The sequence below is a fragment of the Lepidochelys kempii genome, chromosome 7 (genome assembly GCF_965140285.1).
Source record: "Lepidochelys kempii isolate rLepKem1 chromosome 7, rLepKem1.hap1, whole genome shotgun sequence".
Taxonomy (NCBI): domain Eukaryota; kingdom Metazoa; phylum Chordata; order Testudines; family Cheloniidae; genus Lepidochelys; species Lepidochelys kempii.
The window spans coordinates 7,451,371-7,477,849 of NC_136386.1; the positions used below are offsets into that span (position 1 = coordinate 7,451,371).

General features: G+C 44.8%; 1 protein-coding gene across 2 annotated transcripts in view; it reads right to left on the minus strand.

The window, feature by feature from the left end:
• LRIG1 (leucine rich repeats and immunoglobulin like domains 1) overlaps positions 1-26,479 on the minus strand; it is a 128,053-nt gene that overhangs the window by 26,788 nt on the left and 74,786 nt on the right. For both annotated transcript variants that reach the window (XR_012159755.2, XM_073351038.2), the window contains exons 4-7: positions 10,050-10,187; positions 8,773-8,916; positions 5,192-5,335; positions 3,401-3,544 (exon numbers count right to left, since the gene is read on the minus strand). Coding sequence is in view for 1 of the 2 variants with exons in the window: in XM_073351038.2 (XP_073207139.1) it covers positions 3,401-3,544; positions 5,192-5,335; positions 8,773-8,916; positions 10,050-10,187 (570 nt within the window). In the remaining variant the exon portion in view is untranslated. The remainder of the gene's footprint in view (positions 1-3,400; positions 3,545-5,191; positions 5,336-8,772; positions 8,917-10,049; positions 10,188-26,479) is intronic.

Below are 26,479 nucleotides of genomic sequence, written 5' to 3' on the forward strand. Positions count from 1 at the left end.
TGCCCCCAGGACCACAGCACTGCTACTGCAAAGGGGCTGTGACAACGGGCCAATCAAGGACTGTCCTGCTGAGGGGAATACCCTGGTATAGCACAGGCAAAGCCATCACTTACTAACTAGCCCAGGGAGCAGAGTGCATGGCTGGTTGTAGTCAGATTTCCCCTGGGCTCGGGTTACTCTCAGTTGCTGGAGTGGCCCTTTGGGACTGCTGGCAGTTGGGTACACATCAGAGTGGCCTCTGGGCTGCTCTAAGTTGCCCTGGTGACTAAATAAGGCCCAGCATTGGGGTGGGGGTGCACAAGTAGTGTACATTTCCTCCCCCTAAAGGTTTGGCACCGACCCAAGCTGAGAAGGAAAGTTGCCCCACAGGGTGGGTGACTCAGGAGTTCAAGACTCCATGGAAGTCACTGGAACTTGTGATCCTAAGTCACTTAGGCACCTTTGAAAAGCTCACCCATTTTGCTCTGGCCAAATACTGAAGCCCTTTGTAATATAGGTGATGAAAACAATCTCTCAACTCTCTTCAAACCTCCAGATTCCTCGTTTAGCCCTGCTTCTAACCAGCCCACTTAAAAATGTGTCTAGGGCACACATGAGAGTCACTGCACAAGCCAAAACCTAAGTCAAAACAGACATATATTCTTAAGCACCGCAAGTGTCATTTACTTGGCAAATGAGCAGTCTGCCTTTTGAATGTGTGAGCAGAAAGGCGTTGGAAGAAATTCAGCAGAGATTAATGAATTTCAAAAAGGAATAGGACAACATACTTTAGTTTCTAAAGAAGCTGTAGTGTTAGTTATGAAGAACTGGCAACTGATCAAAATTATGTCCTCACCTGTGATTAAAGAATTTGGCTTAACCCTCCCCTTGACACACACACAAAAACCCACTGCTAGAAAGTAATCCTAAACCTGGCTAGGGAAAAAAACAGTTCCCTTGGATATTACCCAGAAGGGTTTCTGCTACGACCAGTAAAGGTATGTTCCCTTCAATTTTTCCTGACGTCACTTGAAGATGGACAGCAGCAAGCTTTAGAATATCTGTGGGTATGGTGCAATCAGCTGGAGATTGCAGATGCTCGGCACCTGGTCTTCAGCATGCTCATACCTCAGCCTCCCGCTCAAAGAAAAGGCTGATTTACAAAACGGCCCATTTCTTCCTCAGTACTTTACATTAACCAGGTTCGGAGAGAAGTAGGCAGGTCTGCACTGCTTGCCCTACATTCCCATCACTCTCCCAGTGAGAAACTGCTAGCATTCTGCTTCTGCAGCATGGTATTTTGGAACAGCCTAGCTAAAGAGCTCTTCTTGGCTGGTGGCAAGCTGGGCATGTGGAGCAGAGAGAGAGATGATAATAAGGAAACCAAAAGGAGTACATGGTACCCTGTTAGACAGCCAGAAGTTTTATCTCTGATCTACATTTGAGTGAGTTACATTTTCCATGACGTTTCATTCCCATGAAATCAAACCGTGGATAATGGGCTTCGTTTGTTTTTGTTTTTTTAAAAAAGGTCCAGTCTAGCTCCCCATTTTTATTTGGTGTATTTATACCAGCATATTATGCCTGAAATTGGGGGTGTATTCCACTATATAGAGGTCCATGTACCTGATTTGCAGGCACAATCAAGCATTTAAGACACCTCCATAGTGGCATAAGTTTTCCTTTCTTTGACATCTTCTAAACCAGTCCAAATGCTTGGGCTATATTTCCTATATTTCCTCCCAACCAGAAGATGGAGACAAACACACACAACCTTTTATTGGCATCATACTCCCCTTCCCTCCCATAAAAGCTCATGGTTTCGGGTGAGTCTACAAAAATGTAGACAGAAAACGTTCTCTGATACCTGAAAATCAAAAGCTTTAACAATAACAAACAAAATCTGAACGGGACTCTTCCAGTAAGGCCTGAAGCTATGTCTGCAAAACCCTGTAATATATTGCAAAGGTGTGTGCTAACATCCAAGTGGCCACCTTACAAAACTAAACCAAATATGGTTCCCCCCACTTTCAGAACCAATCCCATTCAGACCGAGCATGTCTTAATGGCCTGGCACCTTTTCCTCAACAACAATGTAGGCCACTGATCATTTTCTTAATCTCTTTCCAGATCTATGACTTGGCTGACAATAGTGTTCTCCTTAGTGCAGGATCAATACCCTCTGTGACTCCAAATTTGGCCATTCTGCCCAGTTAGAGCTACCCTTCCATAGAAATGTCCAGAGAATGAAGACTTTCTTCCCTATGATTCTTTAGGTTTGAGCAGGATGTGGGTGAGGCAATGTGCTGACTCACCGAGAAGGCCATTGAGCCTCATCACTGAAGTGTGGGAAAGTTCTTAGCGCCATCCTGAGCTAGTGAAATATCAAACATAGCTCTTTATGGCAGCTAGCCTGCAGTTATCAGGCTACATGCTGAGTGTATCGCTGCAGGAGGAAGTACCTTTCAGAGCAGCCAGTCTCAGACACGTCTGATAAATTAGATGAATTGTTCATGAACATTTTCTCCAGACAATATTTCTTCTCTCCTCATCAAAACATTTCTGAATTTGAGATCTAGTATCTTTCTCAATGGAAGGGGGAACTCCTAAAAATGTTTAGCTTGAGAAGATCTGCTCTAGGAATTATTCTGGGGGCAGTTCTCTGGCCTGTGTTATACAGGAGGTCAGGCTAGATGATCACAATGGTCCCTTCTGGCCTTGGAATCTATGAATCTCCAAGCAGGATGAATCTGAAAGCAGGAGCTACATTTCCATAATAAAACTGAACTTGTCACGTTTTTCTTTTAAAAACAAATCTATATTGTGTTTTCTAACCAGACAGCTAAGCATGTTTAGGGGGTGTGACTGCTAGTCCTGTCAATATTGCAAGCATCCTAAATGTTTCTCCTTCATCTGAATATTAGCAGTGACAGAGATGCCGACATCTCTCCCCTGAGGCCGCATACATTTTTATTTATCGAGGAGATCGTAAATGAAATGTTCACAGCTGGAATCTCAGGAGAATGAGGCCAACGTGTTTACCTTCCAACAGATGAGCCCTATAGTAAGAGTCATGTACAAACAGAAGGGACAAGAGTAAAACACTTCACTCATTGCTTTTGAGGTAGCCAGATATTAGGTGGTTTAAATGTGATTATTTATTATGTCAACTGTAAAATACAGACTAATCACGCAAAGTTTCCTCTGAGCTGTACAGTTTATTCAGTGCAAGAGAACACAAGTCTTGCAACTAGATAACCTAAAAGGAGCCACAAACTATGACCTCAATCTGCCTTTTAGTCCCTGTAAACGAACGTATTTTTTTTTAGCAGGATCTATTCCTTACGCCCAGCACAAACACCTTTCGAGCAGGTATCATAATAACTAACAAGGTCATTATGACTATCAGGAAGCAACTTACAGCTCATGCAGCTTCTGACAGAACTTCCAGCTCTCGGGGTTGATGTAGGATATCAAGTTGTTACTGAGGTGAAGTTGGTGGAGAGATGAGAGGCCGTAGAGGGAGCCGCTGTTCACTTGTGTCAGGCTGTTATACTCCAGGTGCCTATGAAGACAAGCAGGATAAATGACAGACTATCCATGAGGCAGCACCAGTCTCATTTTGATGAAGTTGAGGACTTCCAAAAAGAGCTGGGAAACTTTCTATAAAATCTTCACTTTTCTTTTAAATCCAGTTCTGTACCTCTCAACACACACCCACACATGCACGCATCTGTGCACGGCCGCATGCCGAGCATGCAAATACAAGGACACGCAGGAGAAAAAAAATATGGAGCTATTTAATCATCCTTTGTTCAGATGTGAAAACTGCCTCCCATGCACACTCCACGTCTTCTCCCAATGCCAAACCAGGAGTTAGTTCCCAGAGCTCTGTTGCAACAAAGGCTAAATGGTATTGCCCAAACTCTTTTATATTCCCCTAAAGAATTGGACAAAGCTAATCACTGTGTATCAACAAGCTTTAAGAAGTCTCTGGCATTGCTGTTTATCTATTTTAGGGTTTTTATACTGCTGCTCACCATCACAGCATTTGAGTGCCTTCCATGTAAAACCAACAGCAAAGTTTACTGGATCTCATGGAGTTTCTGGCACATCTCCCTTTTGGGGATCAACACTATGTTGGGTTAGGATTTGGGTTTGGGGGGGGGGGAGGGGGAGGGGTCGGGGAATTGAAAAGGGTTTGGGAATAAAAAGGTATTCGAACTGTGAATGTCACTTATGCTGGAAAGGCCTTGCAATGTTTCCTAAAGATTTCTAAAGAATACAGACATATTTCAAGAGGATTCTACCTTGTACATAAGACATAGATGGTCGATTTGAAATCTTACTAGAAGAGCTCTAGTTGACCATGCTGTGGAGGTGGAGAGAGACTGTTGTTAAATCCTTCTGTCCAGCTTCCACTCCAAGTCAATTCCATGGATGGTTGCCTAATCACAGTGGTAATGCAAGGAGATCCTACAATGCGAGGCACATGGGTGTGTCCCCATGCAGAGCCCCTTTGAAGTCAATGGGGTCCCGAGAGGCACACTGCAGGATCAGGGCTTTAGTCTGCACACAAATATATATGATGTCTCTGAAATAATCCCTTCCCGAGGATGTGTACTGAACGTCTGGCTGGCAGCATTCAGAAGCCAGGGATCTCTGGGACCATATTCTAAGCAGTGTAGGATATATTGGTGTCATATCTCCGCATAGCAGGTGGTGTTTCTCAGGACACTAAATGAGGGCAGCATCCAAGAGACAAGAGCAATGGAAATTTACCTGGAAACAGTAATCCTTTCAACTAGTGTAATCTGGTCAGAACCACCAGTCAAGCATAGGCAGCCAAACTCAATACACTGACACAGGGAAACAGGTTGCTGGAGAAAGGGGAAGAAGGATTACATATGGCAGCAATCCAGTGCATGCATGGCACAGAGAGAGGCACCAGGAAAGGCATTACACCTTTACACCTTCCCTTCCTTTTACTATCGCCTCAAGTAAAGCAGTGTGGAGGTGACAAAGCAGAGCAGAGACTGGGTATCTAGTGGATGAGAGGCCGAACCGAAGATCTCAGAGCACAGAAATCCTCCACCGGCCGTTGTGTGACGGCAGGTCATATGTCAAGAGTGCCCACCAGTCCCTGGAAGAACTGTGGGGGAAAGGAGGAGGTCACGGGAGAAGTAGAAAATAAATCTTTCCCCCAACTTACAGAACTTGCATCTTGGCCAGACCCCAGAAGGCCCCATCGGTCAGTTTGCTTATGTCATTGCGCTGCAGCTTCAGAACATCTAAGCTGTCCAACCCATGGAACGTCAGGCCTTCAATCAGGCGGATGCGATTCCGGTTTAACTCCCTGAAATCATCAACACCGTGGAAATGTATTAAGTCCCAGTCCTTTGTCATGCAGTCATCTGCGTGACACACAATGGGGCGGAGGAATGCCGACAACTTCTCCATGAACTGTTCCCATGAGAGAGCAGAAGGGTATCGGAAACGGGCCAGGAAAATCAACGGGGCCCATTCTCTCAAACAAACTCCTTCTTGAGCAAACTCAGAGCTTAAATTCTCAGAGTGTTTCCCGGACCCCCCAACCATTGGGGGCTTGAGGCTTCAGTTCTGCTCCAGCTGAATTTAAGCCCAGAGTAGGGTGACCAGATAGCAACGGTGAAAAAACGGGATGGGGGTGGAGGGGTAATAGGCACCTATATAAGAAAAAGACCAAAAACCAGACTGTCTCTTTAAAAACGGGACGTCTGGTCACCCTAGCCCTGAGGAAACTCCAATATAGGGCAATAAGTAAAATGGATGTAGATTAGTAATCCCCTCCCCCATATAGTTTTCGGATAAGCCATTTATACTTTTTATCAATTGAGTTCAATCTTCACAATTCATCTGTTCCAATGCAGAAGCACCATTCAAACCCATACAGTTAGGGATCAGCATTACATCCTTACAAACCTCTGTTTATAAAGGCTTGTGGCTTGTAACGGGCCAGTAAAAATTTACTCTGACAAACATATGTCAAGTGTGACCCCAGATGTAAATTTTTTTACTAGTTTGGAAGGATAACCCCTTCAGTTTCCTTGACAAATTTAGCCTTTTTTCCCTATATTAAGAAAGTAATCAATAAAGAAACGAGAGGTGTCCGATGAGACCTCCAAAATGTTTGCTTTATTAAGCATTTTTTTTTAAACTAAGGAAAGTTTAAATAAAACTTAGGAAAGCCAGTTATTTCTGTGCACTATACTCACCAATAATACGTGAATATACTGGGTGACTTGACTTAACCTATACCAAGGGCATTAGAACAGGTAGTTACAAATCATGCCATGAGTTAGATCTAGGCACCAGGGTGAAATGCCAGCCCCACTAAAGTCAGTGGCAAAACTCCCATTGACTTCAATAGGGGGAGGATTTCATCCAGCATGGTGTATAGATTTAAACAGGAAGGTCAAACTTTCATAGTACACTCAAGCCTACCTGCAAAAATGCCTATGCAATGCCTACATTGTGTGTGTACAGCAGTTACCTGGACACCAGCTTGCTGGGGTGCAAAACCAACCCGATGGAGGTGCCTTCTCCACTTCCCAGTGGGAGCCAAGGTAGCACCATGGGCAATACACGGGGGGGGGGGGGGGGTTTGGCAGGGTAGGAGCGGCAGAAGCAGCTGCTTTCCGATTTGGGGGGATTAAAACTCAGTTTTAATGCTATTCTCACACCCTTTCTGAGTACGACTATTTCAAGCTTGCCACTTCCTGCTCTGCAGCATTGCTAGCGATCCTACTCAGCCATACTTCACCTGAAAAGTTAAACAGGATTAATTCTAAAACTCTGGCCGCCCCATCAATACCCCTTTGCATGCAGTTCTACATGGGTAGATGTTCACTCCTATATCCATACGAGGGAAAATTAGACTCATCTGAAAACCTTCCTCCTAAAGGGGCTTAGGAGCTCAAATACCACTGACTCTCCATGAAACTTGCTCCTAAACAGCTTCTTCAAAACCTCCTGGTAGATGTTCAATGCTGAAGGAAACGTGAATCCTGTATGCATCCAATGGAAAATTTGCACCCATGGATGTACGCAGTCAAGCATCTCATAAGCAAGCTTCCCAAGGGACAAGCAGAATGTGGCTGGGTCGTAGGAGTAGTTTTTAAACTGAAGCCCGGGCGGTGGAAGAACCCCCACTTCAGGGAGGCTAGTCCCCCAGCCACCCCCTCCCCGCCTGCTGGAGTTCTAAGCCCCTCCACCCCATGGCTAGAGCTCTGGCTGGCCTGCCCCAGCTGCCCCAAGATGCCTGACCCCCTGGCCAGCCCGAGTTGCCCCAGCCTCTCCGGCCGACCCCACCCCCGGGCCAGTCCAAGTCGCCCCAGGCTGCCCCTAGCCTGAGCCCCGAGCTCCAGACCACCGGCCAGCTTCAGGTGACGGGGGAGTAAGAGCAGGGCCTCAGGGCAGAGCATGGGCAAGGCCATGGCCTGAGTATGGGGAAGCTTACCCTCCCCTGACCTTCGATATCCACTGACCATGACTAAAGCTTGAACAAAACTGTTCTGGGCGCTTTGGGTTTACTTAATGGGGTGGTGATGGTTTGCCATTTAGAGGTACTGGTTTCAATCTTCTCTATGGTCTTTTGTGCAAACAGAGCTTGATCCTAAGCCCACCAAACTCAGTGAAAAGACTGCAGCGGGCTTTAGATAGAGTCATAGACTTTAAGGTCAGAAGGGACCATTATGATCTTCTAGTCTGACCTCCTGCATAACGCAGGCCACAGAATCTAACCCACCCACTCCTGAAACAAACCCCTGACCTATGTCTGAGCTACTGAAGTCCTCAAACCATGGTTTAAAGACTTCAAGGTGAACAGAATCCTCCAGCAAGTGACCCATGCCCCATGCTGCAGAGGAAGGCGAAAAACCCCCAGGGCCTCTGCCAATCTGCCCTGGAGAAAAATCCTTCCCGACCCCAAATATGGCGATCAGCTGAAACCCTGAGCACGTGGGCAAGATTCACCAGCCAGACACCCAGGAAAGAATTCTCTGTCGTAACTCAGATCCCACCCCATTTAATATCCCATCACAGGCCACTGGGCAGAATTACCACTAATAGACAAAGATCAATTAATTGCCAAAATTAGGCTATCCCATCATACCATCTGATCCAGCCTGTAAAGGGGAAAAGCTGAACTCTTAGATTGACTATTTACATATAAGGCACACTTATAGATGCACATGTAGATCTCTGCCTACATAGCTCACGCTGTACTGCAGCCAAAACAATAGCAACGTGTGTGTTAGCTCATCAAAAGTACTCTTTTGTCTGCTCAAATATCACTGCACAGTTTAATGACCTTCCTTCGTTGCATTTTTATTGCTGCATAAAGATACCTGTGTGGTCTCGAAAACATAACGCTGTCATTCAGCTCTTTCTGCCCACTTGCAAAACACATTTTTTCCCCAACCAAAAAAATTTTTTTATCAGCTGCTGTAAGGGAAACAGATCTATTTGATACTGTAAATAGCTGAGAAGCTCATCAGTTACATTTTTTTCATCTAAAAAGAGTGACCTAAATAAGTAATATGTACAAGACGGACAAACACACACAAAACACCCCACCCCCGCACTCTCCTAATTTGTTTTATTAGGTGTCGCCATAGGACTATTAAATATAGCTTATTCCAAGTTTTATAGATGTAGGGTGAGGAAGGGTTGCATTTGGTGTGTATGTCCTCAGGGAAATTTTGTCTCCATAAAGTTTGGTTAACCTTAATTAAGGTGCACATTTCTACTCACAGTTGTGTTAGCCTGGGTAACTTGAATGCCTTAACAGGAAGCAGGGTGATCCTGTTTTTACTCAGTCGAAGTGTTAGCAGGGACCGTGACAGACTATCAAAAGCACCAGGCTCCAGGGTGCTGATTCTGTTGCTCCCCAGGTTGCTGTAATAAATCAGCACAGAAAATGTAACGGTTGTGTCAGAGGACTTCGTTGTTAGTTATCAGCCTTTGCTTGGTCTTCAAACGGGCTGGTGAAATTAGACACATTACATTGGAACCGAGCAGGTTTGGGGACAAATAAAAACAAACACGCTTTCCCAGAACACATTGCCAGCACCTAGCAATGGAAGGTGCTGAGTGCCCCTTCAGAGATGCTTGGCACCAGCTACTCCAATGAAGGAGACAGTCGGGGGGCTCATTGTCAGACCCACGGCATACAGGGGCCATTGCTGTCACCTCATTCTGATGGTTCCAAAAATTGATGGCCTCCAGACAGAGGAGTGAGACCAAACCCACAGCATACACACTCCTTATGCACAAGCATGGCTTATGAGCAGAACCTGTGGTTATTCTGCGCCTTCTAGAAAACACATAACATATATCACTGACCCCATACACGTTAGGATTATGTTGTATTTTTCCTGCATGGCTCAAGGGGAGCTCGTTTGGCTCCCACTGACCGCTGGTATGTATGGCTTTAAAAACAAGGGTTACCCAACGTCCATTTTAATGTGAATATGTGATCACAAGGAAAACAGCCACTTTTCCCCAGCTGCACGTGTCTGATTCCAGAAGCAAGGCACAGACCTCAAGGTACACAAACCCCTGTCTGGGATGGTCTAGGCTAGGTATGCTTAATCCTGCCTCAGCCTAGGGGCGGACTAGACACCCTCTCTTCCAGCCTCATGTTTCTAGGGTTCCCATTATGGAAGAGCTGTCCCTGCTCTGGATAGTTGTTTTGGCTTCAGGTTTCCGTAGCAATGCAGGATGCCCGTACCTGAAGGGCACACGTGCCTTTCTCTGTCACCGTACACCGCTCCCAGTGCAACTGGCAAAATGACGTCCCTGCATTATTCACAGATGCATCCGATAACAAAAAGACAAGGCTGGTGGGGGTGGGAGGCAAGGGGACAGACAGAACTGGCTGAGTTTTAATTCACTGTTGCATTTAGAACCCACAGTTATAATGCTCTATTTGAAATGTTTGTTAGCAACCCTTTTTTAAAGGCAATTTTAAAGACCTCCTTTTTTCTGCGGTAACTCGACTAATGCTGTTCTGAACAAGAAGAACTTACAGCTCCTTTATGGGAAGTCCCTGTGGAAAGCAGCCGCTTCGTATTTCCGTGATGTCATTGGAACTCAGGTCCAATGTTTCCAGGGCAACGTAAGGCTTCAGTTGACTTGCTTCAATGCTGCGGATCCTGTTGTGATGCCTGAAACAGACAGGATGAGAATTGGAGAGAATCAAGTTTCCTTAAAGAAAAAAAAATATAACCAGAGAGAGCAATTGATTCCATCAGTCGCCAGTTGGCTTTCCACACTGGTATTTAATGTATTTCTGAAACAACGGTCCAATCAGAAACCAGTGTCAGAGATACATACACTGGCTCCCTGCTGTTTCTCTGGCTAGTCAGATTGTAATAAATCACAAACATTTGGAGCTTTTTCTATTTTGGTACAAGACTTTCTTCGATAACTACCGAGTCCACTGATGCATTCGCCTTCCAGAGATTTGGGCCCAATTCTGGATCCCTTCCATCCCCTTAACTCCCAAGATAAATGCATTATTAAGAGAGACTACAGGATTGGGATTGTCACAGGAATTCTCCCAGTGTCGACTGATGATTTAGCAAATTGCCAAAATTCCAACACAACACACACAGGCTGGGATTTTTCAAAGGGAGATAGAGAGACACCCAAATCCCAGTGAAAGCCTCTGGGGTTGTTTGCCTAGGTGCTAGGCCCTTTTGAACAGTCCCAGCTCTAAACTATATTACAATGATTTCTAACACATAGAAACAGTATCCAGGGGCTTGATTCTGCAATCATTTCCTAGCATATTGTTTACTACCCTAGAACAAACTGTGTGCTTAGAATAACTCTCGGCACTAAGCATCGCACTCAGCAGCGTTTGTCGGATCTGGCCCCAAAGTAATGATTCAAGCCAGCTGCATTTTCATCAATAGTCTGGAGATTTAACATTGGAATTGTTTTGCTCACAGAAAGCATTACAAATCACTCACTGGATTTCCACAGCTGTCAAACAACTGAAGAGCTCCAAATCTGTTTGCACCTGGAAAGTTTAGTTTTAAAATAAAAGCCCTCTCTTTTCTTTCTAACTCCTTTTTGGCCTGACTCAGAAGGAAGAACAGTAACCAGACTTTAAAATCTCTCTCTATATATTGGGCATTAGACAAGTAGTAAACAGATGACTGACATGAATTTAGACCAGCATGAACAGTCACTGCTATTACCAGCAAGGCTGAAACAGACAGCTCTAAATAGAGACATTCACAGACACTTGAGAACCTGTTGAATAATAAGAGATAGTAAAGTGATTTCAGACAAAGACTACAGCTTAATCACGCCAGCTACCCTCTAAGTAAATGGAGAGGGGTGGGGAGCCAGCAGCCAGGCAAAGCATTCTTGAATGCAAAATGGGAACACCAGGCTCTCCAGATCCAGAGGAATCTCTTTTAAACAAACACTTGGGATCCAGTACTCACATGCAGGCATTTATCTTTGAACATGTCCTTGCCATCTCCCTCTCTCTGTTTCCAGACCCTCCCCGGCCTTTATAAGTCCAGACAAAACCCTTTAACAGAAGCCCAGCTCAGTGAATTGAAAATGTTTTTAACGAACGGTGAGAAAAGATCTCTCTCCACAGCACAATGTCCTCTTTCCCTCTCGTTAATACAAACTGATGGTTTCTCCACAGACTAAGCTGGTGGTTTAAAAAGACACTGTGTCAAATTTAATGACAGGTTTCAGAGTAACAGCCGTGTTAGTCTGTATTCGCAAAAAGAAAAGGAGTACTTGTGGCACCTTAGAGACTAACCAATTTATTTGAGCATGAGCTTTCGTGAGCTACAGCTCACTTCATATGTTGCCAAGTGGCATAAACAGGCCTTAGAATAAATGAGAGTCAAGCCCTGCATCCTGAAATTTAAAAAAAAAAAAAAAATCCTTAAAAACATTTGAGATAACTTATTTTTGCTCCCCTTATTGATATACGTAAAGGTCTTTTTAGCAAGGAAGAAACAAACTTTGGCCCTCTCATTCCTGCAATGAATTCTACATGAGGGGGATCCCTGAGCCTGGCCAGAGCCCCAGAGGGTATGTCTACATGGCAATAAAAGCCCTGCAACTGGAGCTTGAGTGTCTACACACCAATTTTTAACCCCGAGCCTGAGCCTCAATCAGCAGACCTGAATCAGCCATGGGTTTTTTAATCCCCATGTAGACATACCCTGATACTGTATATTATAACTGTATATTCTGATTGCATGCCTAAGGGAAAACAGTGAAATGGACTATCCAAAAGGGGCTGTCACATCCATAAATTAAACTCCTGGAGAAAAGAATTTCTCTTACACCCATTGCCCTGTGTTAATAATCTGAATTTGTCACTTCAGCAGGTTCCTTTTCAGACAGAAATATGATTTTTCAAGCTGACAGGATCCCTCTAAAATGAGTGCAATAATAGGTAATGCCAAAACAAACTGTGGCTAAGAGCCCAAATCAGGAAAGCACCTAAGAACATACTTAACTTTAAGCAACACACTTAAAATCCATTTCTGTTCCGCAAAGCATGTACTTAAAAGATAAAAAGAAAAGGAGTACTTGTGGCACCTTAGAGACTAACCAATTTATTTGAGCATAAGCTTTTGTGAGCTACAGCTCACTTCATCGGATAAACACATTCTTAAGTGCTTTGCTAAATAGGAATAAACTTAAGCGTGCGTTTCAAAGCTGTGCTGAATCAGGAACTATGCGTTCAACTCTGGTCTCGACCTACTGTTGTAACTGCAATCAGAATCTAGCTGTAAATTACCAGGAATTGTAGCTTCATAAAAAAGAACGTCAAGAATCTATAAATTACCTGGTGATTACTAAACACAAAAAGCAGTAACTCTGTAAGGGATTGAAAGCATGAAATGGCTTCAGTCATGCAGAGCAGTTCAGAAGTAGAAACAGACGGTCATTTTTTGGAATATTAATATTACTGTATGTATACCATGCATCAAAAGCACAATGTCCCAGAGTTTACCATAGGGCCCAGTTTAAGAAGGAAAGGAAAAGGTGGGTGAAGTGAAAGATACTATTTTGGTCTGAGCCATGTTCAAGCAGTTTCCAGGTGACTTCCGTCCATTCAGCTGTTGCTTTTTCTTGTGCTGCAGCTAATAGATTAAGGAGGGGGTGGGGGGAGTGCATTATTTCACATAGGAAAGCCAGGCTTCTCTCTCTCTCTCTCTTTCCCTCTCAAAGATGGGCCAACTCCAGCGGTAAGTAATGACTCCCAGCACCACCTCCAGCCAGTTCCAGCTGGGGAACATCAGATAGTTTGCTGCGAGCACTGCGCCATCTCGGAACATCGCACTTCAAACAAAACCAGCCCCGATGACTTTTCCTATACACAGCGTGTGATATAAATACAACTTATTCCAAACCTTCACCAGCTTGATTACATTTTCTTTTTTGTGCTTTCAGTAGACACCGAAACACAGTTTAACCCTTCCTGTTATGGCTTGGGACTTTTTCACTCAGTTTCCTTCCTTACCAGTCCCAAGGCAATTTGAAAGCAGAGTAAATTGTGAGGACGTTATGCCCTAATCTCTCCTCCCCCTTCAAAATGTCTGGGAAAGAGGGGGATTTTACTGTGTACTCCTTATCTTAACTTACTAAACTCCACAGGTTACAGAAGAAATTTCAACGAAAATACCTGATCAGCCTTGAAACACAAATACATGGTGCTCCCCCCCATGCTTCCCCATGTAGCACAATCCATGGGAACAATTTTACTGTCTCATTTCAGCCATTGTGACCGCAAGAGTACAAGATGACTATGCTTAATATGAGATCCAGTCATTAGAGCCAGGACTGGCAGCCAAGTCTCTGACCATCTAGCTTCCAGCTCTGGTACTGACTCATGCCTGGGGCATGTCACTTGACTCTTCTGTACCTTCAGTTTACTCATCTGTCTTGACCAGGATGCTATGAGGCTAAACTCATTCAGGTCTGTAATGACTGTAAAAGGTGCTAAATGAGCAAAATATTCTAAGCGCAAAGTAAATCCTACATACTCCGCTATGTTAGCTTTCCTCATCTTTGTACAGCTGTGGAACATACCCACTGGTATTCCAAACTATTCAGATGAACCTCCCAAACCATCCACTCCCCAACCCAGCCAGAAGCTGAGAGCCGGTTTCCAATAAGTAGTGAATACTTCCTTGGCACTCTTCGGCACGGCTCAATGGCTTAAAATTTAAAAAGCAAATGGAATGTTCAAAGGAAACAAAGAGAAGGGCTGGGGGGGGGGGGGAGACAGATGGCACAAGTTCAAAAGATCACAGCATTTCCAGGAATCCAGGCCTGTATTTTAGAGGTAAAGTTACACCTTAATCCCCGGGGATATCCCTAGTGCTAAATGTTTTAATGAATATTTATTGATGAACAGGCTGGTGAGACATTTTTCACTGGTACTAATTGAAAGAGAATTCACCTTTCACTGCTACAAAGGGCTTTTTTATACAATAAAGGTGCACTGGCCAATTCAACATAGGGTGTAGTTAAACCTGTTCAGAAAGCTGTGTGGACTCCCTTATTTAGGTTTCAATCAGGCTTATTTCACTTTAGATTCACCCTATTAAGAATCAGTTTAAATTAAGCAAAAGAAAGCTACTCTTCAATGGAAAATAAGAAGGTTTGCACCAGTTTAAATCAGTTTAAATGGATTTAAATTAGATCAGTGCAAATTTCTCAAAGAGACAAGACCTGAGTCGATGCTGTCTGAGCTGTAGTAGTGTGCACTGCAAACGTTTAATGGGAGAGAAGAATGGAGGCGGGGAGAAATCACGTTTAGCCTTCAGCTAGTGTCAATTTACAGTGCTGGCTGGGCTCTGGGGAGAAAAAACCAAATACAGCAAACCTATTAAACCAACACCTGTTATAAGCATCAAAAATAAAACCAAGCTTCAAAAGAGAGACAGACTTGAGCGAATATGTATTTCGGCTACAGTCCTATTAACATTCAAACACATTCTCAGAATGAGCAGAAAGGGGGAGTTTAGAAACAACTAGAGGGCAGAGAAATTGAGGGATAAAAAGTCAATTTTTACTCTTGGGTAATATTTTCAAAATGGTCAAGTAGCGAAGGAGCCAGACCTCCTGGCCATGGAGAATTACAGGCGTTTGCTACTGAAGGAAACCAAGGGCTGATGTCAGGGAAAGGCCAGGCAAAGAGGGCACAGTCAAGCATTAGATCAAACACAGTGTTACATGAGATGGATCAAATATACCGTGACTAACTGGTGCCTGGAATTACACGCCATCATTCTGCTCTCTCTCTGGCAGCGATCCCCACCCCAATTCCCAGGGAGGTTAGAAGAAGCTGATAGCATTAAGACCTGCTTCCCTTAGAAACATGGGAGAAGATTCATGGCACAGGTCCCCACTGCTCTCACCCCAGACACAAGTGCCATATGGCTAAGGTACATTGCATGGGACTGCACATAGTTCAGCCCACATTTTCCCTACCTGTCCTCTAAGCAGAGCATAAAAGCCACACTTTCTCACTAGCCTCTGCTAGATGGGCAGCTTTGAAGGGGGCTTAAACAACCCATATCTGTAGATTTATGCTTTAAAATTTAAAACAAAAAATGACATTGCTAATAGACATGGTCGTGAAGAAAAGTTTCCACAGGTGAGCTGAATGCAAACCAAATCTCCCATTGCCTTCCTGAGTCTGTAGTCAGGCATCTCCGGTGCCTGAGCTGCTGCTCTTAGCTTTGCCAAATAATAACAGACTGAAACTGAAACTCAGGTTAGTCTCACTGTGCTATTCAGCACCCTGACGGCTGCAGAGCATAATGATCAAGAATAATGCCGGTTTCACATTGCTGCCTCTTGGCATAGCTGTGAGCATCAGTAGAGGCAGAGGCTATAGCTAATCACAGGGGAGGAGGTTTCAGAGCAGTAGCCGTGTTAGTCTGTATCAGCAAAAACAACGAGGAGCTTTTATGGGCTAAAAACTGTATCTGATGAAGTGGGTTTTAGCCCATGAAAGCTTATGCCCAAATAAATTTGTTAGTCTCTGAAGTGCCACAAGGACACCTCGTTGTTTTTTCACAGGGGAAGGGTATCCAAAAAACCATGAGGTCGGGTAGAGTAACAGACACCTTTCATTTCTCCCCTTCCCGCAGCAGCCATGATGCTGAAGGAAGTGGGGGTGGGGGGGAAGGGAACGACAGACACACACACCTTCCCCAAGGCTTCCTCTTGCAAACAGACAGGAGATGGGAGAGTGGAGGCCGCAGAGTTTCAGATTCATCAGATAACTTAATCAGAGGCCGGTATGAAAACAATGGAGCCCTCAAGTAGGGGGAAGTGACTGCAGCACATTGGTAGAAATCCCAGATTCCTCCTTCTGCACATGAGCTTTGGGTAGCTGGCAGGGCTTTCACTAAGGCACTATCTCTGGACCTTGATGGTACCTCCACCCTGCCCTGCATCTGCCTCTGCCTCTCACTACTATGTGTGCAAGAAGTTTTTCAAGCCCTTACCCCTAGATCGAGTAGAATTAGATACGGTGTATTTTCAGTTTGGTTGGATTGCACGCTGCAAAATGAGGAACATGAAAAGCATCTGCTTTCCCCTCCACCACATCTTTAAACCTAATTTAACCTGAATTGTGGGGTTACATTTTCCATCCTCAAAACCTTACGGGGCAGAGTCCCAGCTGGTACACATGGCTATAGCTCCACTGAAGTCAGCTGAAGACCTGCCCCATTGACAATTATTTTTGGTGTATGTCTATATCTCTTTAAAGGAAAGAAAAAAGCCCTGAGAAAACTATAAATCAATTCAATGCCAATGAGGGACAGAGGGAGAATGTGTTTGTAAGTCAGTTCATATGTTTTGAACTATGCAATAAACCAAGAGGATAAAGCTTCTCATGTGACCCTAAAAATATTACTATTCAAAGCTTTGTTCTTTAAAAGTATTTTATTCCAGCAGAACTCCACCGCTTTATTGGAGGCAAACTATTACCCCTGGAATGAAATCAGGTTAGTTATATGAAGGGAAGCACACGAGAGATTAACTGACTTGCCGAAGGATGTGCAGAAAGTCTGTTGCAGGACTGGGCAGAGAGCCCCGCACTTTAGATTCCTAATCCTGTGCTTTAGCCACGAGATCAACCTTCTCTCCGCAAACTTAAATGGCTAAGTATTTATGAATAATAAATACCATTGGTCATGCTATACAAATGGTCCTTTGCAGACCCCAATTTTGCCGGCAGGTGCATCTAACTTGCATGCAATACATCAGTGTTTCTCAACAGCCAGTCTGTGGACTGGTGCCAGTCTCTGAGATATCCCTGGCACCATTTAGGAAGGCAGCAAGCTGGTCTCTGGTATCAAAAAGGTTGAGAAATACTGCACTACATCATGTCACTGTGCACATCACCACCTATAAGGTTTAGACTTTTTACCATCAGAACAAACTGTACATGTTTGTCAGTAGTCCAACCTCCCCAAAAGGAACACATGCTGTATTTATTTAAGGGAACAGGGCCACTGTCATTTCAGAGCAAAATTGCATGGGTTATTCTCCGGGCAGGAAGCGAGGATCCATGTAAGCAGCCCCCACTTTTCTTAGATGCTCTGAATCATAAGTTCCCTGCGGAATTTTGGCAGATTCTCGTGCTGCGGCAGATATAGCCTCAGCTCTGTTTGTTCAGGTGGAGATTGCACGCACAACAAGAGTAGACCAGTTGCAAAACAAGCAGCCGTTGCACTCTAGGGTCCTGCACAAGTTGTGCCAACCAGCTTCCTAACTAGATAATGCTCTCCAATACTCACACAGTCTGTAATCCCCAGAAGTCAAATTGCCTTTCACCCCAGAGGTATTCCACGGCCTCCTCTCTCCCAAGGGCCCCTTTCTGCTTGGACTTTATAATGTGCATAATACAAAAATTCTCCCCATTTTCTGTTGGGTTCTTACAGCCATCATGTAATAAGCACAAAGCAAGGAACACAAGCGGTAGATCCACTCAAGCTAAATTCAACTTACTACAGTAATCATGGCAGAAAGTCTATTCTATGCGCTATACATCCTCTCCACTGACAACGATACGTTGTAGTGATCCCTGAGCAACTGCGCTCACTAGCTTTTGGGTTTTCCTTCGTAGGCTACATTTGGCCACCGTGACAGCAGTTGAGGATGGACATGCATTAAGTAAACTCTTCACAGCTATAAGCAGGCAGCAGCGGGAGGGCGTGAGGAAAGTCACAAAGGACACCGCCAGTTTGGTATTAAAGTCAGAACACAGCTCACAAAACTCTGGTGAGCCTATTGCATCCTCGGAGGAATAATCCAAGGGGTTTTGTGCAAGAAGAGGGTGGCTGAATTCCCCCCAGAAGTCTCAGACATATCTTACAGCAGTTCTGTGGGGGAAATGGACACAAGCTAATTCAGCTGCCCCAGAGTAGCCTTGAGGGTTGGAGAATTCCTTCTCCAGCCCTCCCCCACCGCCTCAGCTCCAGAGGACACAGGCTATCTACATGCTGGGGCCAGATTTAGGCCTGAGGCAGACACAGCTCTATAATTGAATGCTCTCCATGTGCCAAAGCAGGAAAACTACACTGCTTCGCTGTCCCATCAAGAATGTTGCTTTTGCAACAATAAGGGTGAGAGATTTACTCACATCGGCCCACACCCCAATGGTACATCAAATATCACAGCCCCTCATAAGTCGGACCCCTAGCATCATCATCTTACATTTCACTGGTAAGTGGCATTTTGTACCCCTGTCTTACTGCACTCTGGTAATTCCCTGTGCATTTCCTAGAGTGGCTGCTAACTGAAGTAAAGAGCAAGTAAAAAATAAATGCCAACCAACCCAAAAATACCCAGGAGGAAGAGCAGGAGACAAGTTCCTTTCTGGGCTGCCGTCCACGGGAGATTTGGGCACCCAGCACTTCAGAAAATTAGATTGGGGACATTTAGCACCAGGAAGCAGCTGGGGAGATGGGATTTTCCTGGTTGTCCCCTTGCACATAGCCAGGCAGCTGCCTTCAAGTAGACAGCACGTTAGCTATTTCGGCAAGACAGCGAAGGGCCAGGGTATGAGCCCCCACCACACTGGAAGGAAGTTACTCACACAAACTGTTCCAGGGGAGTCAATGGGTCTACTTGTGTGAGACCAGTGTGACTAAAGGGTTCCTCATCCAGCCCCGCGTGACTTGAAAAGAAAGATGATGGGCTGGGGTTTGTTGAGCTGAAGATGGAAAACTCCCCCAGGTTGAAAAGGTTTTGCTCCCTAATGCTATTTCCCACAACAGCGAGCCTCTTCGCATTACAGGGATCAGAGAAACAGAACTCGCTACCAAACCACCACATCTGTAGGATATCCCTTTCCAGCTCATTTCCACAGGCACAGACAGGTTCTTGTCTAAATCCCCACCTCCAACAGCTAACTAGCTCTGGCTCGGCAGCCCCATGTATGTGCGCGCACACATTCGCTTAGAGATTACTTCATTTAAGAGTTGCATTACCTCAGCTTCTGCCTTGAGCCAAACAGTTTCACAGGGAGCCTCCAATGTCCAACTGATGACGGGGGCCCCCATGTGTATTCCCACAGTCAACAGGGCAAACTCACACAGCGGAGTGCACATTTATTCAGCTCACAGCCCTACCGGGTTGCCAACATCTCAACACGTGGAGCTTCCCACCAACTTGAAAAGCATGCCTGGTTCTAAGAGGTGCTCAGAGAACGAACACAGTTGCCCGGCTGCAGCTCTGCACTACTAACTTTAAATCATTTTAACATCGGGCTACAGGAACTGTACACAACTGCCAGGGCTTAAGACACTGATTGATTAAATACCTCAGTGAAGGTGGCCGGTCATTCTTCTAACACTGCCTTTGTCACGTTCACAATGCTCGACTTTCAAACTAATGAGCAGGAAATAAAGTTAAAATGGCAGACCCACTGGAAGGCCACACTTGGTAATAACAGAACAAATACCCCTGCGGGAAAAGAGAGTATAGAATTCAATAGACAATAGCCCTTTGATGGAAAACATTGCCCTACAGAATTACCAGGCCTCTACAGTATTCCACAGATTGGGTTAAAAATTCAGCAGAAAAAGCACCATTCTCTACCGACGCCTACAGAACGCAGAGAAATCCTCCTGGTGTCCTCTCTAATAAATCTGATAACTTTTCCCATCAGGGCACAGTAACAGCCCCAACCAGACTCCACCCAAATACTCCACATCTTTTTGTTGACCTTCAGCAAACACCTTAGGCTTGGTCTACACTACATACTTACTTCAGTATAACAACGTTGCTCCAGGTGTGAAAAATCCACCCCCCCCCCACCCCGAGCGACATAGTTATACTGACCTTAATCCCCACATGTAGACAGCACTATGTCAGTGGGAGAGCGGAGGCGGAGTTAATAAGCCGACAGGAGAACTCTCTGCCGTCGACTTAGAGCATCTTCACCAGCCGCGCTACAGCTGTGCTGATGCCAATCTGCAGTGTAGACCTGCCCTTCATGTTTTATATGTATCTGTCTTTTTCAGTCTCCCGGGCTCTGCCTCCACCTCATTGCATAGGATTCCTCTAGCTCTTCAGTGAACTCACACCTCATTTGATATCACTTAATCCTCACACCCAGATGCGGGCATTCTGAAGTACCCCACAACAACCCCTTGGACATAACCCCAACACACTGTATGTGTATGCTGTTGCCTGATCCTTTAAGGGGTAATAATAATTGTATTGATTGCTAATCAATGCTAATTAATGAGCTAAGGGTAACAGGGTTCTTGTCCCAGAATCAGAGCTAAAACCAAGTTCAATATCTTGTAGGAACCTCGGGTTGCATGGCAAGGACACACACTGAGGACAAAGCAAAAGGCTTTGCGATTTTTATTAAAACTATTTATTAGTAAAGACAGAAAAGCTCCAAACCATCTAACCAGATAGGAAGAAATACAGTATTGGGGATATCTGTAGTATCATTCCTTGCATATGCTCATACTTATGCTTTTTCTTGAGGGCCCGGTGGTGAGAGACAAAGGACCAGCCCTGTCTCTGGCATGCTGAATAAGTCCAATGGTCCAGATTCCCCAAAGCCCAAAGATTGGTGGTAGATAACAATAAAGAGCTGAAGGGTCAATTATGGGAAACTAACTTATGGTGGTTTGCACTATTACTAGGTGTGAACACTATCATGAATATTCATTCTGATGCCCAGGCTTCTATGTCCAAATCCAACTTTCTCACCCTCATGGTATTGGGGTGCTCTTATCCTGTAGGTTAACATATTAATGCCATTTAACTCATCATCATATATGTCACTTATTGCTCAAGCAAGTTCATGGTTAGACATCTGCCCACAATTCTGTCCTAAAATATCCAAGCCCAGTATCAGTTCAGCGTTCTTTCTGTTGCCTGGTACCATTAGATACCAACTCCGTCTATTGAGCAAGCTATTCCAAGTTCCTCAAAATCTAGGGTAACTGTCAGGCCATTTTATCTGTGCTAAGGGACACAGGCCTACTATACTTATGCTAACCTGCTTAAGCCAATGTTTTACAGGATACAGGCCAGTAGATTCTGTGTGTTAAGAAAAAAGCTAAGCTAGCTTGATGAAAACTTAGAAGACAAAATCTTTCACAAGTAAATGAGAAGAACTCAGAGTCTTACTCCCTGGATCCTTTGCGTTTTCAGCACTCATTTAAGGTTTTTTGGAACTTGGACACGTCAGAGCACAAGGTCTTTTCCTGAGCACATTGATACAACTGATGTAGTTTAAAAAAAATTCCCTCCTGGTTTTGATCTGCATTTATTCACAGCAGACTTTTGATCTAGCCATCATGTGATTTTTGATATCTTTTACAACACACTATTTCCTATGCCTTCGGCATTTGATCCTACTGCTCCCATTGAGAGAGTAAAACATGTGGGATAGGCAGAATTAGGGTATTAGTCTCTCAGTACAGAGACTGTCTTATCTGCCTAGCAGATTACAAAACCAGTTATGACATCAAAGCAAATTAAGAGGTCTCGAGACAAGGCAGCCTGTGTCACACATGCAACTGTCCCACTAGTTACAGAGCTGTTCCACAAACACCAGACACTTGTTGCTGACTTTCAGATACCTTATATATTGTGATTTCAGTACTCTGGTTTCTTTTAAAGTTACACGTTCACAAAGGGTATAGATCTAGTATAGAGGCCACGTAAAATGCCCTTCGTCCTTGGTGAAGGTCACATCTCCACAAACTGCGTAAGTCCAACCCCTGGGCACCATCCTATCTGTGGCTTCCAGGTGCAGTTCAAAAGGTTTTCAAAATGATCTACAAAGCTGTGAGACTTCTCCCTGTGACCCTTTTAAGAGGGGCCGGCTGCTTCTCCTGCTGGTTCCCAGGACAGGTGGTGGGACTTCTTGGCCAGAGGCTACTCATCTGTGGAACTTCCTTGGTTTGTCACAGTTTGGCCAGCTTCAGGGCATAGCTTGAGGTGAAGCAGGCAGGTCGATGTAGCCGCTGGGCTAAACCAACTGTATGTCTTTGATACAGATGATGCTGTTTATAGTTGGAGAGTCACCTATGTGCTATGTTGTTGAGGGCCACATAGGGGTCTCCCGGCCTCACTTTGGGGCGTGATATGGAATTCCCAAGTTCCTCAGGGCTCCTCCTTCAGCAGCTGAGGGTTCAGGGAGTAAGTTAAGGGCTTCCTGGCCCAATTCCTGTCTTTCTTCATGACCCAGAGGGTCTTGCTGTGGCACTAGATCCAATAGTCTCCCCTCTTCCATGTGGAAAACAGTAGCCTGGAGGAGCCTTCACGGCTTCTTGACAGTGTCATTCACTCAAGACAGAGGACTGGACTTCACATTTCTTTCCCCCCGCCCTCCTCCCTTTACTGGCTGTATTGTCATTAGTGGTTGTTCCCCCATCATCCTGCCACTTCCCTTCCCATTGCAACCCCTCAACTGCCCACCCCCACCCATTGCCCTTCTAGCTTTTCTCTTTCCCTTTTCTTTTCTCTCTCTCTTTTCTCTCTCTTCCTGCCCCGATATATTCACCTTTTACTTCAACAATCCCTTCTCCTCCCACAATTCAAACCTGAGTGCCCCGTCCCCTGAAAACTCCCATAAAATGAAGACGTTGTGATATAAATGAAAAATATAAACACATACATGCAAACAGCCTGGACTGCCCTGATTTGTTTGCTCCTACGTTGAATACCTGTCTCTACCTGTTGCCTTTACAGACAGTAAGCTCTTGGGGGCAGGGACTGTCTCCTTCAATGTGTTTGCCCAGTGCCTAGCAAGAAAGGGGCCCTGATCAGTCCTGGGGCCTTTGGGCACCCACTGTGATGCCAAAAACAATCATCATCATTGATCTCCTCAAAGACAAAGTGGATTTGTGAAAAGGAGCAGAGCAGATTGAGAGTTGATAAGAACTAGTCCGAGTGAAAAGACAAATCTAATCATCCCCAGTGATGTTCTGAGCAAAAAGAAGCCACCACATCCCACTCTCAAAGCTGGAAAGCCTGCATCATCCTCTCGATCCTCTCACAGGTCACATAGGGTAAAGTTTTCAATTGAAAGTCATTGGGTCGTAGGCGCTTTTGAAAACAGTACCCCTAAATCATGACACTATTTTCAGCTTTACTTTACATACCAAAGCAATGAGCAATGTCGAGAAGTTAAGGCCCCCTTCGATTTATTGTCAGAATAGTCAGTGTGTGTGTTTGGGGGCTTGCATTGTTTTGCTTTTGCTCTTCCTCCTCTACAGGGTTGGGGAGGGGAAAATCAAGGGCAGAGGAGTAACTTTTAAGCACAAACCAAATTGCACAGCTCTGCTGTAGACTCTGGGACATTCATCCAAATGCTAATTACAAGCAGATTGCTTGAAATCGCACACCGTGTCTGCCTGCAAGCTACAGTTTGACTCACTGGCCTAGCACATTTACTAACATCTTTGATTGGATTACAATAAAAACACGTGGATTTAATGAGGATTCTGTCACCCCAGCTCAGGAACCAGTTGAGACAGCAATGACACGCTGGTACCACAACATTTTGTCTAGTCTCGTAGGGACTGATGCAGCTCCTGCTGACTCCAGTCAGCCATGGATCTTACCCTTGAAGACATGAAACGAGTTATTGACAAACACCCCTAAATCAAGGTTCCTGTTAACACTTTAGAAACCCAGAAGATAGGATGCCGGCTGGCTAGTCTGTCTTGACATAACACACACTCATGCTCTGCTGAAAGGGCTTATCTGTGTTGTCAGCAAGGCTGTGAGGCAGGCGGATAGCCTCTGGGCAGACCTCCCTGGTGGGCTTTCTACAGCCCAGCTGAGACCGTTCAGCCTTCAAGAGGAAAAGCTCCTGCGTCAAAGAGCAATGTTCACATTTGTTTTCTTGGCTAATGAAATCGCCCCAAACTGACAAATCCATGCATCCTGCCTTCTAACAACACACTGAAACGGGAAAGGTAAGGGCAAGGATTCTGCAAAAAAGTGGGTCCAAAAGGTTCAGTGAATTCAAAACTAGAGATCTGAAGCAAAATCGGTATTGTACTAACCCAGGCTTATAACAGAGATATGCCTCCATCCACTTCCTAGACACACCACCGGGGAGCGTGGAAGTCACCGGTGCACACTTAACTAGCAACTAATCCAGTACAATTCTTCACCTTCTTTAAAAGAAATGTTTACTTCTTTGGTTCCTCTTATTTTGAAAAGAAAGTAAGTTAATGGTTTCAAGATTAGGGCTTGGAGAAATCCCTACGTTCAACATGGCCAAGGAGTGTTTCTAGCTCGTGGTACCCTACCGATTTCAGGGAGAAAGGCCTTTTGCTTCCCCTGACGCTAACAGTCATCCCATTCAGCAACCTCATCAGTGCAATCTATGGACTGCAATAAACGGGAGAGTGGAGACAAGTTATCCTTTTAAGCCTGAGCAGCATCACTCCTACATACATTTTCTGTTTTGTCTGCTGTCCCTCAAATATACGTACATACATGCATGCACGCACGCACACACATATACACCATATATATTCGTTCATAAGACGAATTTTTTTGGTAAAAAGGTGAAGCGTTAAAGAGCGGGGGTCGGCTTATCAACGGGTCTACACCAGAATGTGATGATTTTAAGCTCTATTGAATTACTGAATTGAACATCTAATACATTGTCCTTTTGTTTACCTGAAGCGCTTGCAGGCACAGCTCCCACTGGCCACGGTTTTCGGTTCCCAGCCATTGGGAGCTGCAGGAAGCGGCACGGGCTGAGGGACATGCTGGCTGCCACTTCCCGCAGCTCTCATTGGCTGTGAACGGCATACCGCAGCCACTGAGAGCTGAGAGGCTCCGTGCCTGCAAGCGCTCCAGGTAAACAAAACATCCTGGCCTGTTAGCGGCTTACCCCAATGGGCTGGGAGCCAAAGTTTGCCAACCCCCGAAAAATACGGTCGGCTTATAAAAGGGCCGTAGAGTTTTTGCCATTTTTACCTATCCATTTTGGGGGGTCGGCTTATAAACCAATTGGCTAATGAACAAGTATAGATGGTGTATATTTCAGATTTACTCCTAAATGCTCACTTCTTTCACAGTTAAGCACAACAGATTTCTTTTCACACACATGCCTATTTACTTGCTGGATTTTCTGACTGTGTTCATTACCTTCCCCAATATGCAACTGAACATTAACAGGCAGACCGTGTATTCTACTAACCTCTTTCTCCCAATCAATACTTGTGGTGTAACTCCCGCTAACAGTGAGAGTTATGTACAGTCTTGGATGGGAGAATGGTCTCTTAAACGATCATTTCATCTGTACTCACGAAGGATCATTTTGTCCTTAATAATCAGCACTCAGATGCCCCCCCGCCCCGAGGATTATTTTTACAATGGCAAGATCATAACATTTAATACGATCATCTCTTGTTTATCTCTGCAATTATTTGGGGAATTTAACACAGGTAAAAGGTGCCAGTCTACTTAGTATGGAGCATCAATTCCTGTTTAGCTACAAAACAGAATCCACTAGCTTTCCCAGACTGCCTTGCTAAATAGCACAACCATATGGGGCTGTGTCTACACTTCCTTCCCAGTTTTCCCACCATGGCTAATGCTGCCAGTGGTAAGAATGGTACAAACACTCATGTAAACAAAGTTAAATATCAGGGGGTACCTTCCAACCTGTGTGTCCTTAAAGGATGAGAGCAGGACTTCCGAAATGGTTTCATCCCTGTTGTAAACACAGACCCTCAAGCATATTGCCTATTGGTTGAGTTCTTGAGCCTTTTGCAATACTTCCAGGCAGCCAAAAGCGTGGTGTTTTCAAAATGTTGACAATCAAGATGCCAGGAGTGCTAGTAAAGGCATCAGGGTGTTACTGTGTTCTACAAATAATGGTGATCTTCCAACTCTTGCTTTAACCTCTCTGGTCCCTGCCTGAATATAGGCTACATAAATA